The sequence below is a fragment of the Pollachius pollachius genome (assembly GCF_949987615.1).
Source record: "Pollachius pollachius genome assembly, chromosome: 8".
Classification (NCBI taxonomy): domain Eukaryota; kingdom Metazoa; phylum Chordata; class Actinopteri; order Gadiformes; family Gadidae; genus Pollachius; species Pollachius pollachius.
In genome coordinates this window covers 26,203,820-26,222,710 of record NC_136941.1, presented here as the reverse complement: position 1 = coordinate 26,222,710, position 18,891 = coordinate 26,203,820, and the positions used below count along the sequence as shown (strand labels likewise).

General features: G+C 41.9%; 1 protein-coding gene across 1 annotated transcript in view; it reads left to right on the top strand.

Annotated features, from left to right (window-relative positions):
• The window catches only part of LOC307079076 (3'-5' exoribonuclease HELZ2-like), a 30,213-nt gene extending 11,535 nt beyond the window's left edge, over positions 1–18,678 (top strand). Inside the window, exons 5-20 of the mRNA XM_079741161.1 lie at positions 2,082–2,602; positions 3,016–3,651; positions 4,078–4,873; positions 5,501–5,576; positions 5,741–9,158; positions 9,296–9,381; positions 9,518–9,655; positions 9,731–9,886; positions 10,059–10,203; positions 11,632–11,763; positions 11,843–12,035; positions 15,064–15,210; positions 15,402–15,611; positions 16,048–16,204; positions 16,421–16,588; positions 16,797–18,678. Of these exons, the coding sequence (XP_079597287.1) occupies positions 2,082–2,602; positions 3,016–3,651; positions 4,078–4,873; positions 5,501–5,576; positions 5,741–9,158; positions 9,296–9,381; positions 9,518–9,655; positions 9,731–9,886; positions 10,059–10,203; positions 11,632–11,763; positions 11,843–12,035; positions 15,064–15,210; positions 15,402–15,611; positions 16,048–16,204; positions 16,421–16,588; positions 16,797–16,906 (7,089 nt within the window). The 3' untranslated portion in view covers positions 16,907–18,678. The remainder of the gene's footprint in view (positions 1–2,081; positions 2,603–3,015; positions 3,652–4,077; positions 4,874–5,500; positions 5,577–5,740; positions 9,159–9,295; positions 9,382–9,517; positions 9,656–9,730; positions 9,887–10,058; positions 10,204–11,631; positions 11,764–11,842; positions 12,036–15,063; positions 15,211–15,401; positions 15,612–16,047; positions 16,205–16,420; positions 16,589–16,796) is intronic.
• The last annotated feature ends 213 nt before the right edge of the window (positions 18,679–18,891 follow it).

Here is an 18,891-nt window from a genome sequence, read left to right as displayed (position 1 = left end):
CGGCAAAGAGCCTAACACATATATTATATGGGGTCCTGTGGCCGCAACTGTTTGTGTGATGGGAAATACATATGTTGTTACCTTTTAGTCATATAGGCTTTGCCTTCCCATCCCGTGTCTCTAAATGTGTTGGAATTTGTCTGTGTTCAGTGAACCCCTTTCGGGGGATGTGTTCATGGGTTTCCTTGACCCCCGGGGGAAGATTGGACTGGCCAGTGTTCCAACTGATAAGGCACGGCCACTGCCTTTTTTTTCTGACACCTTGAGGAGCTTCAATGGATAGATTACCATCTGGTTAACAAAGGGTTTAGTTTTATTGGGGGAGAGCGCTGCCCTCAGATTCTTGACAGAAACTGTATAATGGCGCGTTTCCACCGGAGGGTGCGGTTCGGTCCTAAAAGGTGCGGCACGGTTCGCGTTCCCACCGCCAAAAGTGGGCGTGACCCGGACTGAGCCGTAGTCGTTTCGCACTCGTCAACAGTGCTCCTCCGTTGGGTTACTGAGACGCCTGTAAGGGTGCCGGCAATTTCGAGCTACACACGCCCTCCGTTGATCGGTCGACAGAATCGTCGCTTCCGGCCGACATGGGGATAAAAACAAACAAACAGTACCCGCAAGGTATTGTTGTGGCCAATGGGCATGTCGCGAAAAACAAGGAGGTGGAGACGTTCCGAAACTGTTGCTGGATGACATTTCCCTGGTAGCTCTTGGTTCAATGTGTCGCGTTCCTCTTTTCCATTGTTTTTATTGAGCAGGCTACACTGTGTCGCGCTGCTATTATGCAGCGATGTTCACGTAGCTGCCGCGGCGCTCGACATCTGGCCTACCATAAGGGTACTGTCGGCGGTGGAAACGCGACCTCGGAACTGAGCTGGGCTATACCGCCCCCTCACTACGGACTGAGGCGAACCGAACCGAACCGCACCCTCCGGTGAAAGGCGCCATAATAACTCCTTGTTTGAGCCAATGCGGCGGTCTGATTTCCCGTGAAGGGGACTTCGGTCTGCGCCCCTCTTGGAGGGACGTGGGTGGATTTCCCATCTGGAGACTTCTCCTTACGAACCTGATAGAGAGACGCAGGGCGATCTCCCTTCTTAGGCCTAGGATCATTGTTTGTTGTATGCATGTTGTGTTGTATCATTGTTTGTATGCTATTGTACTTTTATTACCAGATATATGACCATAATTGTTTACAAGTATAGTGTGCTTTTTGCATTAAGAAATCTGTCCTAGACGCAATATCTGTTAAACAAAATTGCCATGACATGGGTCTAGTTAAGGATATACGGCAATACATTAACAAACATAGTTTCTTACCTTACTTACATTGCCATGGACTGTATTACACGTTACGTGTTTAATTTGCGTGTGTTAAAACAGATGGGTGCACACCAAGCATCTCCCGCATTCATTCATTCTTTTAAGCACACAAAACTGTTTTCTCACAATCAAAAACTCAAAAAAGAGATTTGTTTTCGAAAGCTGAGATATAGCCTACTTTGCTCGAGTTTATTAGTGTTATTATTATTACTTTAACGCATGGCATAGCCTACTACAGTGTTCATTCATGCAGCCCCTATGAGAAAAAATGTTTCCACAATCCAGCTCATCATCATATTATTTAAATTAGGCTATTTGTTTCGATGTTTCAGCTGTATATAGCCTACTGGTGTGTAAGCTTATGTTACAGTTCCGACCTGCCATTGTACTTAAAAATAGCAACATCAACTGCGCTATCCGCTAGTGCACTCAGATCAGGCATTTATTGGTCAGTGGCGCAATTGCTTTTTCGGTATAATAAAGGGAATCAGTAAAATAGCACCATGTATCATTTGCGCCGGAACACGCCTCTGCTTTTCGCTGACACGACTCTCAGGGCGCGAGTTTGCTGCGGGGGAAAATCTGCTTTACGCCAGATGCAAACTAGCAACGATACATGCGTCGGCGGCGTAGAAAGTAAATTGTGCTGGGTGCAAGATGGGCCCATGGTGTCTAAAGGTATCCATGGGAACATTTGTTGATCACTTTATTCAAGGATTTTTAAATATGTCTATTCCCATTTTCTCTTTCTGTGAACACAGAGGCGACTTGAGCACGTGGCACTTCTGAAGAACCAACCAGGAGCGTCTTTTTCCCTAAATGCGATCACTTCTGAAAGCGTTTGCTCCTATTCTTTGGGGAAGAGGTTCCAGAACACAGATTCGCAGACCTACGACATCACAGTGTTCTTTGCGTCGGCTGTTCCAGGTCTCTATGAACAATGGCTTGTGTTGGACTTTGATATGAGGCCTGTGCTCCTGCGAGTTCTGAAGGTGGCGATAGGGGCGGGTTCTCAGGCTTTCACAGAGGAACCCATTGTGGGCTGTGGGGTATCTCTACAGCCTCTTGAACGTTGGCATCCAGAAAAAAAGGTGATAATTCCATGTGTGGAACGGACGGAGGATCAAGATGACCTACTTAAGAAGTACAAGCCTCCCCAGACAGTTTTTGCCCGCCTGCCTGTGTGTGACAGCCAGACACCATGGAGTGCTGAGAACTACAGGGAGAAAATGCACAACTTCCTGTACAGAGAGGAACAGGCAGAGAACAAGCTTGTTTCAAGGTAAAATCATTTCTAGTTCACCCTCAAATTTATCGGCCTCATCTCGACGACCTCTTAGCTTTGAGAACACAGTGGCATCACTTAGAGATGACTCACTATGTTCTCAAAGTACAGAGGTTAAGAAAATGGGGAACTGCTCCACTTGGCTATTTTATGATAAAAGAGATTACTTTTGCAGTCTACACACCTTTTTTAATATGTTTTCACAATACAGGCCAGTACAGGACACCGTATACAATACAGGCCAGTGCACGACACCTTACACAGTACAGACTAGTATTGGACACCTTATACAATATAATACAGGCCAATATAGGACACCTTACACAACAACTGGACCTTTAAGAACTTGCAGTGATCTCGTATATAAGGAAATTGCCTGGCTTATTTATTTTTCTTATTTTTTCTTGTAGAATTGGAATTTGTGGAGAGATGACTACATCCGAAAGTTTGCCAACAAAATATTCTGGTACAGTGATCAATATTCAGGGGGAATTGTTTGGTACCGTCTCGGCTCCTTTTAATCTCACTCCAGACACTCCAGAGGGATGTGTACTCAAACGAAGCATTCAGACTGGCCTCATAGCACCATCATTTCCAAAGGATCACGGCTCCAAGGTCTACGAAGCCATCGTACTGAAGGACACTGCCAATAACAAAATCAATTTAAAACTTTCCAAAAGATGCTGCTCAGACCTTCAACTCAAAAGTGGTGAAACACACCAAATGGAGATGCAGTTTCAGTTGGATCGTTTTTCCTTCTGCGTGATGCACAAGGCAATAGACCAGCTTCCAGATACCAACATGGTCTTACCAGACCTTGATGGCTGTGAAGTGCCTGTGAACAGTCATCGATGCTATCACTTGAATGTCAAACAGCAGAATGCAGTGGACTTCATTATAGGCAAGTCAGATCCCAGGAGAGGTGTTGCACCACTGCTCATTTATGGACCATTTGGGACTGGAAAAACCTTCACCCTTGCAACAGCAGCCAGAGAAATTGCCCGGGATCCTCAAAGCAAAGTGTTGGTCTGCACCCACACCAACAGGTACATCGTCGAACCACAAGCAAAAACTCATTCTGACGCAAGATAATGGATTGCACGTTAATGCAAATTGACTTTTTATCTAGTTAAGTCATTATCTAATTATCTAATAGTCTTTCAAACTAAATGGCCTTATTGGTCGGCCATACTGCAATTAGGAGATTACTGGAAATATCCCATAGTTATTAAATGTTGTAGAAAAAGTATCAATAACATGAGGAAAAACACACTTCCTATAGATTTGTCAGCAAAGGCCTGAGGGAAGCTAGGGAGGCTGTACCGTTTGATACTTTGACTTTATGGGGACATATTGTGTATGGCTGCATACATAAAAATGTGTTGTTTTACATTTCAATTGTCTCTTTATGTAGACATATTTAGAAGGATGTTCAGCTTACTTCCACTTGCTATTTTTTCCTTTTCTTTTAGCTCTGCAGACCTGTATGTCAAAGATCACTTCCATTCCTTCATCATCAATGGAGACCGTAATATAAAGCCAATAAGAATAAAGACAAATCAACATTCATCTCTAAAGGCCACTGACGAAATCACATTGAAATATTGCCTGCTCTCTGAGTGTAGAACCTACTTTCGGTCCCCTACAAAGAAAGCACTGGATTCCCACAAAATAGTCATCGCAACAACAACAATGGCCAAACGTTTTCATGACCTCAAGCTGCAAGAGGGATACTTCACCCACATTCTAATCGATGAGGCGTCCCAGATGCTGGAGTGCGAAGCGCTGATCCCCCTTGGGCTAGCTGGGCCCAGCACCAGAGTTGTGTTAGCTGGTGATCATATGCAGATGGGACCAAAGCTCTTCTCTGTGGACGATCACCAACGATCGGATTACACCCTTCTCAACAGATTGTTCCATTATTATCAGGGCCATAGCAGTGAAGTTGCCAAGAAGAGTAGAATCCTGTTCAATGAAAACTACCGCTCGACCAAAGAAATAGTAGAGTTTGTATCCACTCACTTCTACGTTGGCAGGGGGGAAGTCATAAAGTGTGGCAAAACAGTTCCAGCTGGGCCGAATGACAACTCCATCAAGTTCCATCATGTACGGGGAGACTGCCAGCTGAACCAGCATTCAATGTCATGGTCTAATAATGCAGAGGTTAACAAGGTTGTTGAAGTCCTGGAAGACATTTTACAAGGATGGCCCCATACCTGGGGGTCCAAGGACCCAAGCTCCATCTGTGTTCTATCAGAGGGGTGGCAGGTAAATGTGTGCTTTCATTCATTAGGCGAGTGCTATTGTTATTCTTATGTTATTCTTAGGCTTTATTCTTTCTTTCTTATTCTCTACAAATGTTTGGACCTTACTCCTTCCACTTTTTTTACCTAATGATTCCATTCCACTTTTAGAATGTTCATATTAGCTTGGAATCGTGCACTGCCATTCATATTATTTTCTTTTAAAATGGTGTGCATGTTTACATTATTTACTCCATTTAGACTTTTGAACTAAATGGAGTAAATAATGTAAACATGCACACCATCAATCAAATCTATATTTGATTTAAACCATTGAAAATTCCTTTACATCATAAATTATGTTGCTTTAATCAAACTTCATTTGCACTACAGAAATACCGCATTTCCTGAAATGCATTTTCTAGTTTACATTAAATGTTCTATTTTTGATCAGATATGAGCTTGCAAGGCGAGTGCTGGAGCATATGTTTTGACACAATCACCCCAAGGCCACTAGTGTGGCAAGAGGGAAAAAATGATGTTAATGAAAGATAAACTAAATTATATGTTGATTATTTCCTCATGCCTGTGAAAAAAAATTCTATACTTCTTGTAAAATCGTAAATACATTCTTGTTCTTTAATCCTCTTAGGTTAAGAAAATCAGGACAGCACTTTGGAGAAAAAAACTTGAAAAGGTTGTTGTTGAGAATTTCGCAAATGTCCAAGGTAGTGTCTTTGAAGCAGCCTTGATTTGCTTCTTTTGGATATTTATATACATATATATTTACCTATGGATGAGTGAATGTATCATTTCCTTTACATTTGTATTTCAAATCAAATTGATTAGAAATACAATTAATTCCTCTATACTTGCCTTTGTGTTTCAACAGGTAAAGAATTCAGGGCAGTCATAATAACCTCTGTTCAAACACTTGAGAGCCTAACGAAAGCTCACTTGCCCGGCATGGAGCTGTTCAATGATGCCCGCGTCTTAAACACAGCCATGACAAGGGCTCAGTCCCTGGTGGTGGTCGTAGGAGATGCTACTGCCCTCAGTTACTTTGGAAAATCCTCAAGAATATGGAAAAGTTACATAGATCACTGCATCAGCAAGAACAGTCTTGAACCAAAACATTTCACCAAAGATTTCTTTGAAAAAGATATTGAAGAAATTGCAAGGTTTCGAAGGCCTGAGCCCCCTGAGAGCTGTGATGACACGGATGTGATTCTTCAACAGCTAAAGGACGAATATGACCAGTGTGAAACAGACTCAGATCAAGACAATTTGGATGATGGGCCAAATGATGGTGTGAAATATTCACACAATAAAACAATGGGTAAGACTAACCATTTGCAGTTGTGTAAAAGCCAACCAGCTATTTACAAGCATGGACAGTTGGTCATGAAGACAAGTAACTCCGGATATATCACACAATTTGACAATCCAACCCAACGCATACACCTCAAAGGAAGGAAGAACTTGGGCCATGCTTTCGATGGAGATGAAGTGGTCGTTAGATTATCCTCTGATGGCACTGAGCAGCACAGTGTGTTAGACATTATCAACAGTGCAGATTCAAAAAAAGTATTTGTGTGTACAATTGAGGATCCAGAACGATGCAACGAAAAATCTAAATTCCTCAGAAAAATCATGGTGCCTATTGTTAGAAATAGCCACAAAATCTGTACATTGATCCTGAGGAAATATTGGCAGTGGCTTACAGTATGGAAGCAAATTGATGGTGGTTGGGAAATTGACGAATATCATGACATTGATGAACATCTCATACAAAAACACGTTTTCATGGTGCAGGTGATAGACTGGAAAGATGGTCAGATATTTCCGTTGGGTAGAGTGATCAAAATTCTTCCAATTGACCAACCGAGGACTTTGGAGGTTGGACTAAGGATTCTGAACGAGGAATTCAAAGTGACCACATTTGATTCTCATAGCAGGCTGGATAAAGTGGGGAGGTCAACTGCATGTAAGGATAGAGTGAATCTTTGTGGAATAATTACCTTCACTGTCGATCCACTAAATGCCAGCGCCTTGGACGATGCCATCAGCATCAGAGATGAGGGGGAACAGTATGAGTTGGGAGTTCATATCGCAGATGTGGCAAGTTTTGTTTCACCTGGTTCCATTTTAGATAAACAGGCAAGACAAAGGGTTGCCACATATCACAGGTTGCAAAAGGAACAACGTCCCATGTTCCCTGAAGACCTGATCAAGGAAGTAAGTCTTCTATTTGACGATAAGCCAAATCAACGAGATGTCGTCTCGCTGATTGTGAAAGTCAACAAGGAAACAAATGAGATAGTTGGAACACCAACCTTTCAGCTATCTGTGATCCAGACGAATGTAAGTCTTTCCTATGAAGATACTGAGGATATCATATGTGGAAGAAATCAACATATATGTCAAGATGTAGAAGTTAGAAGTATCATGATGGCTTATGATTTTGCTAAAGCTCAAAGAAAGATCAGACTTCGGGACTGGGCTTATGCTCAAAGTGATAAGAGTCGTCTACCAGGGAAGAGAAAAGCCCATTTGATGATTGAGGAGCTAAATGTCTTGTTCAATTCTGAGGCATCTAAGATTTTGACCAGCACACACGATACTCAGGACCTCACACCATTGCGGTGTCAAGCTCCACCTAAGCCTGAGCAGCTGGAACAATTCAAGAAAAAATACAGAGAGCTTGTGCCCCTATCTTTCCATGTAAGGAACAAAGTTGGACACAATCAAAATGTTGCAGAAGCACAATATTCTGCTGATGGCAAGAGCTTTCATGTGCTAACAAAGGTATGGAACGACATTCAGGCAGCGACCAGAGAGGGAAGTGACATTGACAAAATAGTTGACCTGATTGCTGCGGATGACATACACCCTCAGCTAATGCCAGTACTGAAAGATTTTAAAGAGTGCCTAGGGAAAGCATATGTCATTCGCTCCAATTCTTCTTCCAAAGCAGAGGTTGGGCACTACAGTCTGAATCTAAGGTCTTACACACAGGCATCCTCACCGATTCGAAGGTACAATGACATTGTGTTGCAACGGCTTTTGCACACACTCATTTGTGGGACTCCAGTTGATTATTCTCCCAGAGAGATTGACATGTTGTGTGAAGAGTTTGAACAGAAAACAAAGACTGCAAAGGACTACGAAAAAAAGGCTGAAATGATTAACCTGGCAATGAACGTAAAGAAACATAATGTCTCAAAGCTAGCAATTATAGTGCGAACAGACAAAGAAAGTGAATGTTTCAAGGTTTCATTTCCTTTTGACAAGGACGTCTTCCCAGAAAGTCTACCAATCATGTATACAGACTTACAACTGGATGACCAACCGGTTTATGACAAAGGAAGTAAGTGCATGACCCTTAAATGGAAAAAACGAGTCTACACATTTGCCAATGTAAAAATCAGAAAAGACATGAAAAGGCTGCCAAATAGTGGCTGCTGCACAGAGATACCAGCCTCAAAATGGAAAGCCATTGTTGAGGCAGTTGAAAACGAAAGCTGGACGGAAATGAAGACTCTCATATTGGAAGCAGAAACAAAGAAACTGGAACATACCTGGAAACGAAGCCCCAGTAAGGAGTCTGGCCTCACTGCTAGCCCATGCACATCGGATGAACAACATTACATTGACCTTGAGGTCCAACTGAAACCAGGTGACATCCTTCAGCTCCAAATTACATCAGAGGTAACAAGAGGTTTCCTGACACCAACGGTTCAATTGATGTCCCTCAATGACAATTTGGAGATTTGCATCGACCATGCACACAGCCCCATTACTGCTTTCTCCAAACTTGCAATACCTCGTACCAAGGGAAAATATTTGAACCCTGCTGACTACATTTCAGTATGGGAGCCATTGTGCGATATGGAGTCTGCTGAGACAGCAGTGCGTGAAGGGGACAGTATCATCATTGAGGACTTGGTGGTGAACTTCGAACATCGAGAGCATGGATCCACTCAATGGAAAGGAAGCTTCAACCTCCCGCTCAAACAAATTAAGGAGTGGGCCATTGGATGTGACCTTGACGAGTGCTTGTTGTGCATACGGAAAAGTGGTTTGAAGCCAGCTTTTAAGCTAGACCATTCCAAAGACGTGGACCCAAGCACTTTCACATGGGTTGCTCATGGAGTCACAGTGAAAGAACCGATGCATACTAAAAAGGTTAAGACAAGAAGAGTGAATTTCTATGTTAGTCACTTGCCCATGGACTTTGTTCCAGACTGTGTCTTTCAAAAAGACACCTGTTTCACACTGGAATTAATCCCTAAGCTTTTGCCCGACATGTAAGTAAAAAATGTTTTATTTTTGCTAGAGTAAACTAATTCAGATCGTCTTGTATTTGATGTTACTGTCATGCGATATGCATATTTTTTGTGTACTGTATTACAAAGTAAATCAAATCTACCAAATTATTTCTTAGACGTAAAACAAATGCAGTCAGACAAATTGCGTCTGCATCTGACCTTGTTCAGAGTATAGCACTTGGGAGGAGCCTTCCAAGAGAGGGTAAGCCAGTTCTTTCATTTGATTAATACAATTTCAGTATAAAAGGTGTTTTCCTTAACTCATTCTTAAATGTTTATATATATTAATTGATTGATTGATTGATTTGTTGATTGATGGACAATGTTGTCAAGTGTAGCCTTCCAGAACACTGTGCAGCAGTTTGAGGTCAGGAGACAAGAGCCACCAATAGGACTACCAAAACTGAATGAGACTCAATATCAGGCTGTTGAGAAAGCTCTCAATAAGAATTTCACGGTTATACAGGGGCCCCCTGGTAAGAGAAATAAATATATTTTTTCATTGCCTGATATAATAAAGCAATACAATAATGTCCTAACTCCTTTCACAGGCACTGGAAAGACAGTGGTGGGTGTGTACATTGTGTTCTGGTTCCACAATCTAAACACCAGAACCAACAGAAGAAACACTGACCATGCTGAGCAGGGAAAGAAAGATGTTATTCTCTACTGTGGTCCTTCCAACAAGTCTGTTGACGTTGTCGCTGGCAAGTAAAATAATCACTGATCACTTGGCAAAATTCTGAACTGGGACAAATTGATTGTTCTTATAATGTACATAATGCAGATGTACAAGTCTCTACTCATGTATTCATTTAGATTGTGTAAGCTGTTCATTTTAAGATTATTTTTGGTTTTCCTTTTAATATTGCCTTACAGAGTACTTGTTGAAATTTGGAGACAAGTTAAGGCCGCTGAGAGTTTACAGTCAACAAGTTGAGATGCTGGACTACCCTTACCCTGGCAGCAGTCTTCAGTTATCTCACGCTGCTCTTCGCCAAGAGTGCTCCATACCACAACTCCGGTATAACAATCAGTCCAAATCAGGGTGGTAATACTGCCTCATAAGCAATGTTATAACTAAAGTGCCGGTGTAGCTCAAATTTGGGGCGACGCTATGCAATAGGACTGTGCCGTTAAGGGTTGCGGGGCGGTGCGCTGACGAGCAATGGCGCGCGTCTAGCCGCCGCTGGTGTGGGGTTGTACTTAGGAAATAATGGGGGCGGTTGTTTTGACGCACGCCTTTCACCGCCGTTGGGTTTTCGGCTGTACTCTCCCTCAGATGCTGATATCAAAATCCAACCAACAAATTCCATTTTTTTTTCTATCCAATTGAGATAGACGGACGGAGAGATTGTGACATCCGTCAGCAACACGCAAGCTCTGTGTTCGCCAATCTACTTATCGAGTCTTAAAAACAAAATGGCGTCGACGGGTGACCTACTGATGGTATTGTGTGAATAAAATGTCATTTTTAATAAACAATCTGTACACTTACAAAGTTCTCAATGCCACGTTTTATATGTTAAGACCCTTATTATACTACCAAAGAAGTGTCGGGCTACTTTTGGCCTTTTAAGTGGTTTAAAATAGCGATTTAGTTTTTACCATAACCAGTGCCCCCATCGTTTCAAGTTTATAGCGTTTTGATAGAATCGGCTAAAAACAGCCAACTGAAGAAAGCGTCTATATGCGGTTTTTGTGCTCCAAAACGAACGTTTCAACTCGTTATCATACAAAACATATCCCAAATCCATTTTACACCGGAGTTACCCTTTAACTTGAGTATTGTTCCTAACCTTTCCCTGGGTGAGTGCAATCTAACCTATCTAGGGGGTTAGGTGCGAGGTACTCACCACAGGTCGACAGCCACCGCCGCACCGGCACCTAGTCTGCAGGCGACCAGCCAGCGCTTTGATCCAGTCTTTTAATTCATCGTGTATATATATATATATATATCCCAAAAGTGTTCGCTCATTGAAGTCGCCGAGCAATGTGTGTCCATCGGGTTACTCTCTTTCACACCGAATCTCATTTCCAGACCCTCCACTCAGTCTCACAACTCTGAGTCTCTTGCCCACACAGCTGTTGCTACTTACCTGTGATGAGCACTTCAACACCGCCCCCTCTGTGGGACGTCAGTACTGACCCTAACCCTAAGCACATGCTACCCTACCGTACACTCTATAAATCTGTTCCAGGTCGTAGCTGTATACGTGAATATTGAAAATCACTAGAAAGGTTATCCGAGGAATTGAACGGAAACTATGCTTGAAAGAGACATTTTTTACATGTTAGGTACAAACTATTATGGGTTGCACATGCTTGCAATGTGTAATTACACTGTAACAAGGATCCTGCCATCTAAAGTGTAAATAACGTAAATTATATAGTTGAATTGAATAAGTTAGTACAAATCTGCATGATTCATCTAGTGTGGTTTGATCTACAGGAGCATCACCCTGCATCACCTCATGCGAGAAGACCACAACCCCTTTTCAGCAAAAATAAAAGAGTTTGACCAAAGAATAAAACGTGCCCTTCAGAAAGATGCAGAGGAACTGACCGATGCCGAAGTGGATGAGTAAGTAGGACTCCATAGTGCGATGGATTACCTAGAGTTTGTATTGAAGTTTTACTTTATGGATCTTGCTTCCTTTTAGTTACAAAGACCATCTCAAAAAGGCTCGGGAACATGAGTTTAAACGACATGACATCATAATCTGCACTTGCACAGCCTCCTCCTCGCCGGGTCTGACAAAAGCAGTCAGCGCCCGTCAGATCGTCATCGATGAATGTGCAATGGCCACCGAACCACAGGCCCTCATTCCATTGGTTTGCAACAAACCAGAAAAGGTTTGTGCCTTTCTTTGAGGTTGTGTACAAGGTTAAAATTGAGCATTTTATATTCATGATACAGCTTGTTTTCCATCCAAAGTGCCACTGGCTCGAATTGACAGGCCAATTCGAGCAAATTCTGTCCACATACTATTAATTGGACCCATAAAAATACACATGATGACCACTTTATGTCTGAAGCCCATGTGAAGAACAAGGAACAGCTCCCTGTTACCAGAGCATGCCTCCTCAAAACACCATAGTCTGACCTCCCCTTAGAAAAAAAATATTTTCTAGTGAGGCATTGCGAACAGGGTGGAGCTTTGGGGGAAAATGGGAGCAGCCTCCGACAAAGTCACCTGCCCTTTGTGTTTTACCAACAGATAACTTATCTTCAGAAGATCATCCTAAATATCGTCATTGCTGAGCTGTCCGCATATATATTATTCAAAAACGACAAGATATCGTGGTGAAATATCGCGACACTTGCAGCAGCTGTCTGCCTATCCGTCTAGCACATTATCGTTCCATGGTTCCAAATAGTGCAATGTTGTGTGCATCATCAAAAATGAAGTGTTTTTTCACAAAAGTATCTATGATGATACAATTATTTAAAAGAAAAATACTTTGGTGCTCCTTTCCTCTTACATGTAGTCTCTCTTCAGCCTGGTCATATTCTCTAACAAAAAGTAATCTACATTTAGGGTATTAAGCAGAAGCTTTAATCCAAGGCGATTTAAAATAAGTACATTTGACAGGAGAATAAAAAAATATATATGACTGTCGGTACAGTAAGGATGGTCATAAAACCAAATACCAAGCACTTACAATTGTGTTAACCCATTCCCTGTAAACAACAAAGATAGCTAGGGTAAGATGCTACACAATGCTAAGTACTATTTTTTAAGTGCAAGGACGTACAACATACAATAAGTGCGTACATTAAATGCCAGGACCTACAACATACATTAAGTATGTAAGAGGGGCAGTGGGGGATAAGGGGGGAGGCTATGCAGAGTCTAATTGAACTCTGAACAAGTGAGTCTTGTGTCTTTTGCGGAACCTGACATCGGCAGGGAGCTCGTTCCACCACTGCTGTGCCAAAACAGAGAAGAGCTGAGACTTTGATGATCGACTATTGCTTGCTCGTAGCAATGGCGGAACCAGGCATCCAGCTGAGGTAGTTGAGCAGATCACTCGAGCTGGGGTGTTTTGTCTGTTAAACGCTTGGATGTAGTCAGGGGCAGTTCCTTTGGCTGCCTTGTAGGCCAGTACTATCATCTTGAATCTGATGCGAGCTACTACAGGGAGCAGGTGGAGGTCAAGGAAACACGGAGGTGCGAACTAAAGCTTAAAAAAGAGCTCCCATAGACTTCATGCTTACCGGCGCCTTTGACGTGAAGGAGGGCTTTCTCTCGAATGACAGATAAAAATCCTGGCCCAAAGAATTGACATTCAGACGTATTTAAATGGTTGCTTGCAGTGGCAAGTACAGTCTATCACACAATTAAAGGAGGATAAATGCTATGTATTTTTGTTGATTTATTTCGTATTTGTAATGGTTGATAGTTATAGTTGGCAGATATATTTGAGTGAATATTTCACGGAGGGGCGGCGCCCTAGCGCCATCTATTGACCCACCGCCTCGGGTCCCAGTACCGAGCCTTGAGGGACACCAGATTTGAGTGTGCAGGGTTTTAACAAGGAGCCATTCCATGGCACCCGATAGGTGTGATTTGGCTGGTAGGATGTGAACCAGGATAGTGCAGATTCAGCAATGCAGTTTTCACCAAGAGTGGTGGGAGGATCTGGCTGAGGGTCAAGCAGAATGTTTTGTGAGAGATAGGAGATGCTAGTGACAGTTTGTTAGAGATGCCACGTTCGTGTTTTTAGAAAGGAATGAAATAAGAGAGTTTGTAGTTCTTGATGTCACTGGGGTCAACGGTCGGTTTCTTAATCAAGGGGGTTGATAAGGGTGGTGAGGAAAGGCAGGATGTCACAGTTTCCTGGGGTTGGAGGCGGAGGAGTTGATTTGTTCCGACAGATTTGGCTGCTGACACAATGGAGGTGAAGTCTAAGAGGAGGTCAAGGTACAGTCTGATCTCTTCCATTTCCTCTCAGCTGCCCGTAACTCTGCTTGGCAAACCTGCAGAGATTTGGACAGCCAGGGGGAGGACTTCATAGGGAGGGACTAAGCAACAAAGGGATGGTCAGACAGCGAGCAGGGTAAGGGAGAGTGTCGAGGTACCACAGGACCTTGTGAATATCAGTTCAAGTTGGTTCCTGGGCCTGTGGGTGGGAGGAACAGGTCTTGTGTGAGAACAAGTAGGTCGTTCAGAGGGCAGCTGGAGTGGAAGAGTTCTCTAGAGTGATCCAAGTCTCTGTAAGGGCCAGGAAGTGGAGAGTCATGAGGGATGCATAGGCGGAAATACAGTCTGCCTTCCTGAGCGTTGATGACAGTTCCCCCCCATGACTTCGAGGTCAGTGTAGGTAGAGTGTTGGGTAGGGCACATTTGATGGTTAGCAGTGCAGAGCAGGGGATCCTAGGTGGCGTCTTCTCCGGGTTGATATCCTGACAATGATAGAGGTACGTTCGGAGGAGCCTGACGCTACAGATGATGCTCACGATGACTAGCCTAAGAAAAGGCTGCGACAACCTTAGCTCCGCCCTACCATCAAGCCAGGATCGTTCCCACCGGGCGATCCATACTGGCTTGAATGACCACTAACAACAGATGGTTCGGATTAGCATTACCAACTGCAGTGCTAAACACACAAGTTCTTAGTTTCTGTTCTCACAAGCAGCAGGATAACATGTAACAACCTTCTTCAAGACAAATGTACAATTTAACTGTTCCTATTCATTAATAACTTGTCTATCTAAATGTACTGATTCAGGCAAGGATACAAGTGTCTTTGATTCTTAAATTCCTACAAAAACGTCTGCAAGCAAATATTCCTTAACAGTATCTTCATGGTGTTCATTTGCTTGCCTGAAGAAAAATACATTTAAAATCAATGCTTCTCATGTGTTTGTTTATCCCAGGTCGTTTTTCTCGGTGACCACAAACAATTACGACCTATAACCACCAATAAGCGTGTGAGTAATTTGGGAATGTCGAAGTCTCTGTTTGAACGTTACTGTGACACGCAGAGAGAGATAGTAATCATGCTCGTCACCCAGTACAGAATGGTGAGTAATCATGCATATCAATCACAATAGATTGAGATATAATGCAAGTGTATCTTCATTCGTTAAATCTTATGTAGTGAAAAAAGTAACAATGTTATATCTAGGATTGTGATATTATATATATATATATATATATATATATATATATATGTTTTTAAACATTAATCAATTGTCTCTATGCACCTTCTAAGCATGAAGAAATATGCCAGTTCCCATCCGAAGCATATTATGAAAATCGTCTCATCACTGAAGTTAGGCCGCCAAAAAGTGTTCTGCTCATCGACAAGAAGCCAAAGACAATTGTTTTTGGACACATCATCGGAAAGGAAATCAGTCTGGTTGTGAGCACAAAAAAAGGGAATCAGAACTCCAAAGCAAATGTTGCAGAGCAAGAGAAAGTGGTAAAGTGTTTATTTTTTAATAGTACCCAGGGGGCATTTCATAGATTATTTATATTGTGTGTGAATAGGAGTCAAGGGTAACACTCAGAGTAAAGTTAACGCCAGATCAGTAGACCTCAGCCAGGAACTGTAACACTCTTTAATTTGGCTTTACAAAGACAAACAACTTCTAGAGTGAAAGGATGAGACAGGATCTGAAAACGATTGCCAGTTACTTTGTCAATATTGTAAATCAAGCTCTATTTTCTTGAGATTGATTTACTTGAGTCATACTCTTAGGTCACATTAGTGCCATAATGACACCTCAACATGATATATAATGTATCTGTGCGGCACAAAAGGTTTCCGTTTTTTGTTCTATAGCAACCAGATTCTTAAATAATCCTTTGATTCGCTAACGGGTCTGTGTATCCGTTTGGTTTTGTTGCTTCAAAAGGTGGAAATTGCTGAAAGTCTGGTGAAGAAAGCCAAGGTGAAGGAGGAAAGTATTGTGATTCTGTCACCTTACAATGCCCAAGTGGCGGGAATAAAATGTCTTCTGCAAAAGAAGAAACTGAGCAGAATCCCGGTTTCCACCATCTCCAAAAGCCAAGGTGAGAGGCTACTTCGAGCTTCTGATGCTCCTCCCTCATAATCACACACCTCATGACAGCATGCTCTCATTTAAATCTAAAGTACAAACTACTTTGGTGTTGGTAAAATACAGCTGTGGTGGAGTTAACCAGCAGCATGGGGCCTGGCGCTGTAGCACCTAACTGGCTGAACATCAAAGTATGAGTCAGGGAACTGGTTGATGTTGTATTTTCCAGGAAGCGAATGGCGTTATGTCATCTTATCCACCGTGCGGTCTCTGCCAACTGAGGAGATTCAAAAGGATGCGGGCCCAGAGTGGCGATCAAAACATGTGGGCTTTGTGGGCGATCCAAACCAGACAAATGTTGGCATCACCAGGGCCAAAGAGGGGTTGTGCATCATCGGTGAGAAGGAACCCCAGCACCTTATCTTTGTTTGTGCCTATGTGTATATTTGTGCGTGCATGTGTTTGTGAACGTGTGTATGTTCGTGCATGCATGCACGTGTGTGTTTATGCGTGCGCATGTGTTTCTGTGTTGATTTCAATAGAGACCACCTTTTTACAGGTTTGAGGCTAATGTTGTAACTTGGGACCCTTCTCTTATAACGCAGGAAACCAAGAGCTGCTGGAATGCAGTTCAACATGGTTGAAACTCCTCAAATACTACAATGCAGAGAATTCTGTCACCACAGCAGAGCGCATTTCTGTTGCAGCGAAATAGCTGCTTGCTTGTTCTATGCCCAGTCTTACTTCAAGCATCCTCAAAAGGATACCCCAAGACTCTGTGAATCAGAGTTTGCCTTTCTTACCCAGATTCAGACGAGTTGTTTCATTTCAAATTCATCAATCCCTTACAGCACACTCATTGTGCTTGCTGTGAGGGGAAAACACGCTGAATATCCTTCCAAAGAATACCAACGTGTTCCAAATAGTCGCTTGTTAAAAATGAGTGCCGGTAACTACAACAAGATTGTAGTTTGTCTTCAAACATAAATAATTCAGCCCTGTTATTAATAATATTTTTGGCACTGTTTTTATGAGGCTGGCTGAGATGCGGCGCTGTCTTGTTACACTCCATGTAGTTTCCTGAATCAGATTTTAGATTTACATCAAATGTCTGATGACAGGCCAGACTACACCCTTGCTTCAGAAGAGTTACCGGGACCTGTCTGCATAAGCGACAATGCCAAGGCAGTGAACACCAACTGGAGACTCTGCTACAGCCCTGTCACCGGAGTGCAGCCACAGCTAATAGTGTTGGAGGTCTGATTTAAAATATGCCATTCTAGTGCACACACAAACTAAGCCTTTACTGCGTCTGGCAGGAAGACAACGCTAAGACGCCCCATCCGGACACCAACGTCCTTAGACAAAGGTTTTAAATCAAACCAGTGCAGTAGGCTGGCCAGGGTAGAAATACATTTGTTAAAATATTCTTCTGAAACCTCAATCTTGTCACTCACAAATGCATTTCTCTCAGAATCTGGGCAAATACTGCTGTAATAAAATAGGAAACCGTCTCCTCCTAGAAGTTTGGCTATAGCGTCGTCAAACGTCTGAAGCCAGCAGCTGATAATATAATTGGATCGCAGGTGGCCCAATATCAGTGACGAAAAATAGTGCTGAACTAAATGTGTGTTTGTAGACAAACTACAATCTGGTTGTGATGTTAATGGCACTCGTTTTTACTCAGAACAAATTGGAAATCTTTGGATAAAGTAATTATAACACTGCAAGTAAATGGATTGAGAAAATTATAGTTTAGCAAACTCCCCTTCTGGAAGCCAAAGGATGAATATTTAGTAAAACAACTCATCTGAATTAGGGTAAGATGCCAATGCCAATTATCAGATATCTCGACGTATCCCTTTCATTTTACTAAATGACCTGCTAGGTTTCCTTATTAAAGCAACTCGTAAATAGCTAAAGCAAAGAATATTGGGGTTTCTTCACTTAAATAGCAGGACAATAATGCAATTTAATATACATAGTAGTGTTTAACAAACCACTTAATGGTTGATTTCGATTTTTATATACTGATTATTGGAAATATTTTTATTACTACAATTTTAAGATACATTATTTTTTCATCTGTAAGTGTTTGTTTCTGTATACAAAAATATTTTGTTCCAAAATTAGCTTGACTGGACGTGTTTGAGCTGTGAATTCATGTGTTCAATGGGACCACTTATTACATTAAAAAATATTGCAATATTTGTATTTTCTTTCTATGCAAACAATTCATTTGTAACTTTTTTTATATTTTTTTTTTTACATTTAACCTATACTTTAGTAAGACAAATTAAGTCTTAATTATCAATGATCATGGCACATGTTGCATACTATTGTGTAATTCCAGTGGAGCATAATTAATACTGTATGCATTTTTTTCATCCATATTAATTATTTAGTTTATTTTTGTTTACATATCTCTGCTTATAGTTGTGAAGACTTTTTAGGTATCATGCCTCAATAAATTGAATTGTCATCATAGCGATATTAGTGGACTATTTTTAACAGGTTCACTTTTAGCACAACATTTGCAGGACATTTGTTGCCCTTGACCCATATCTGCATACAACAATATAAATAATTATTGAAGTGGCTGTTTTTCACCAGGCATTAGGTTTACCTATGCAAGCCCTTGTACAGTCCTTAATCCTTCTGTCTTTTCTCTCTTGAAGACAATAACTGAAATCATCCTGA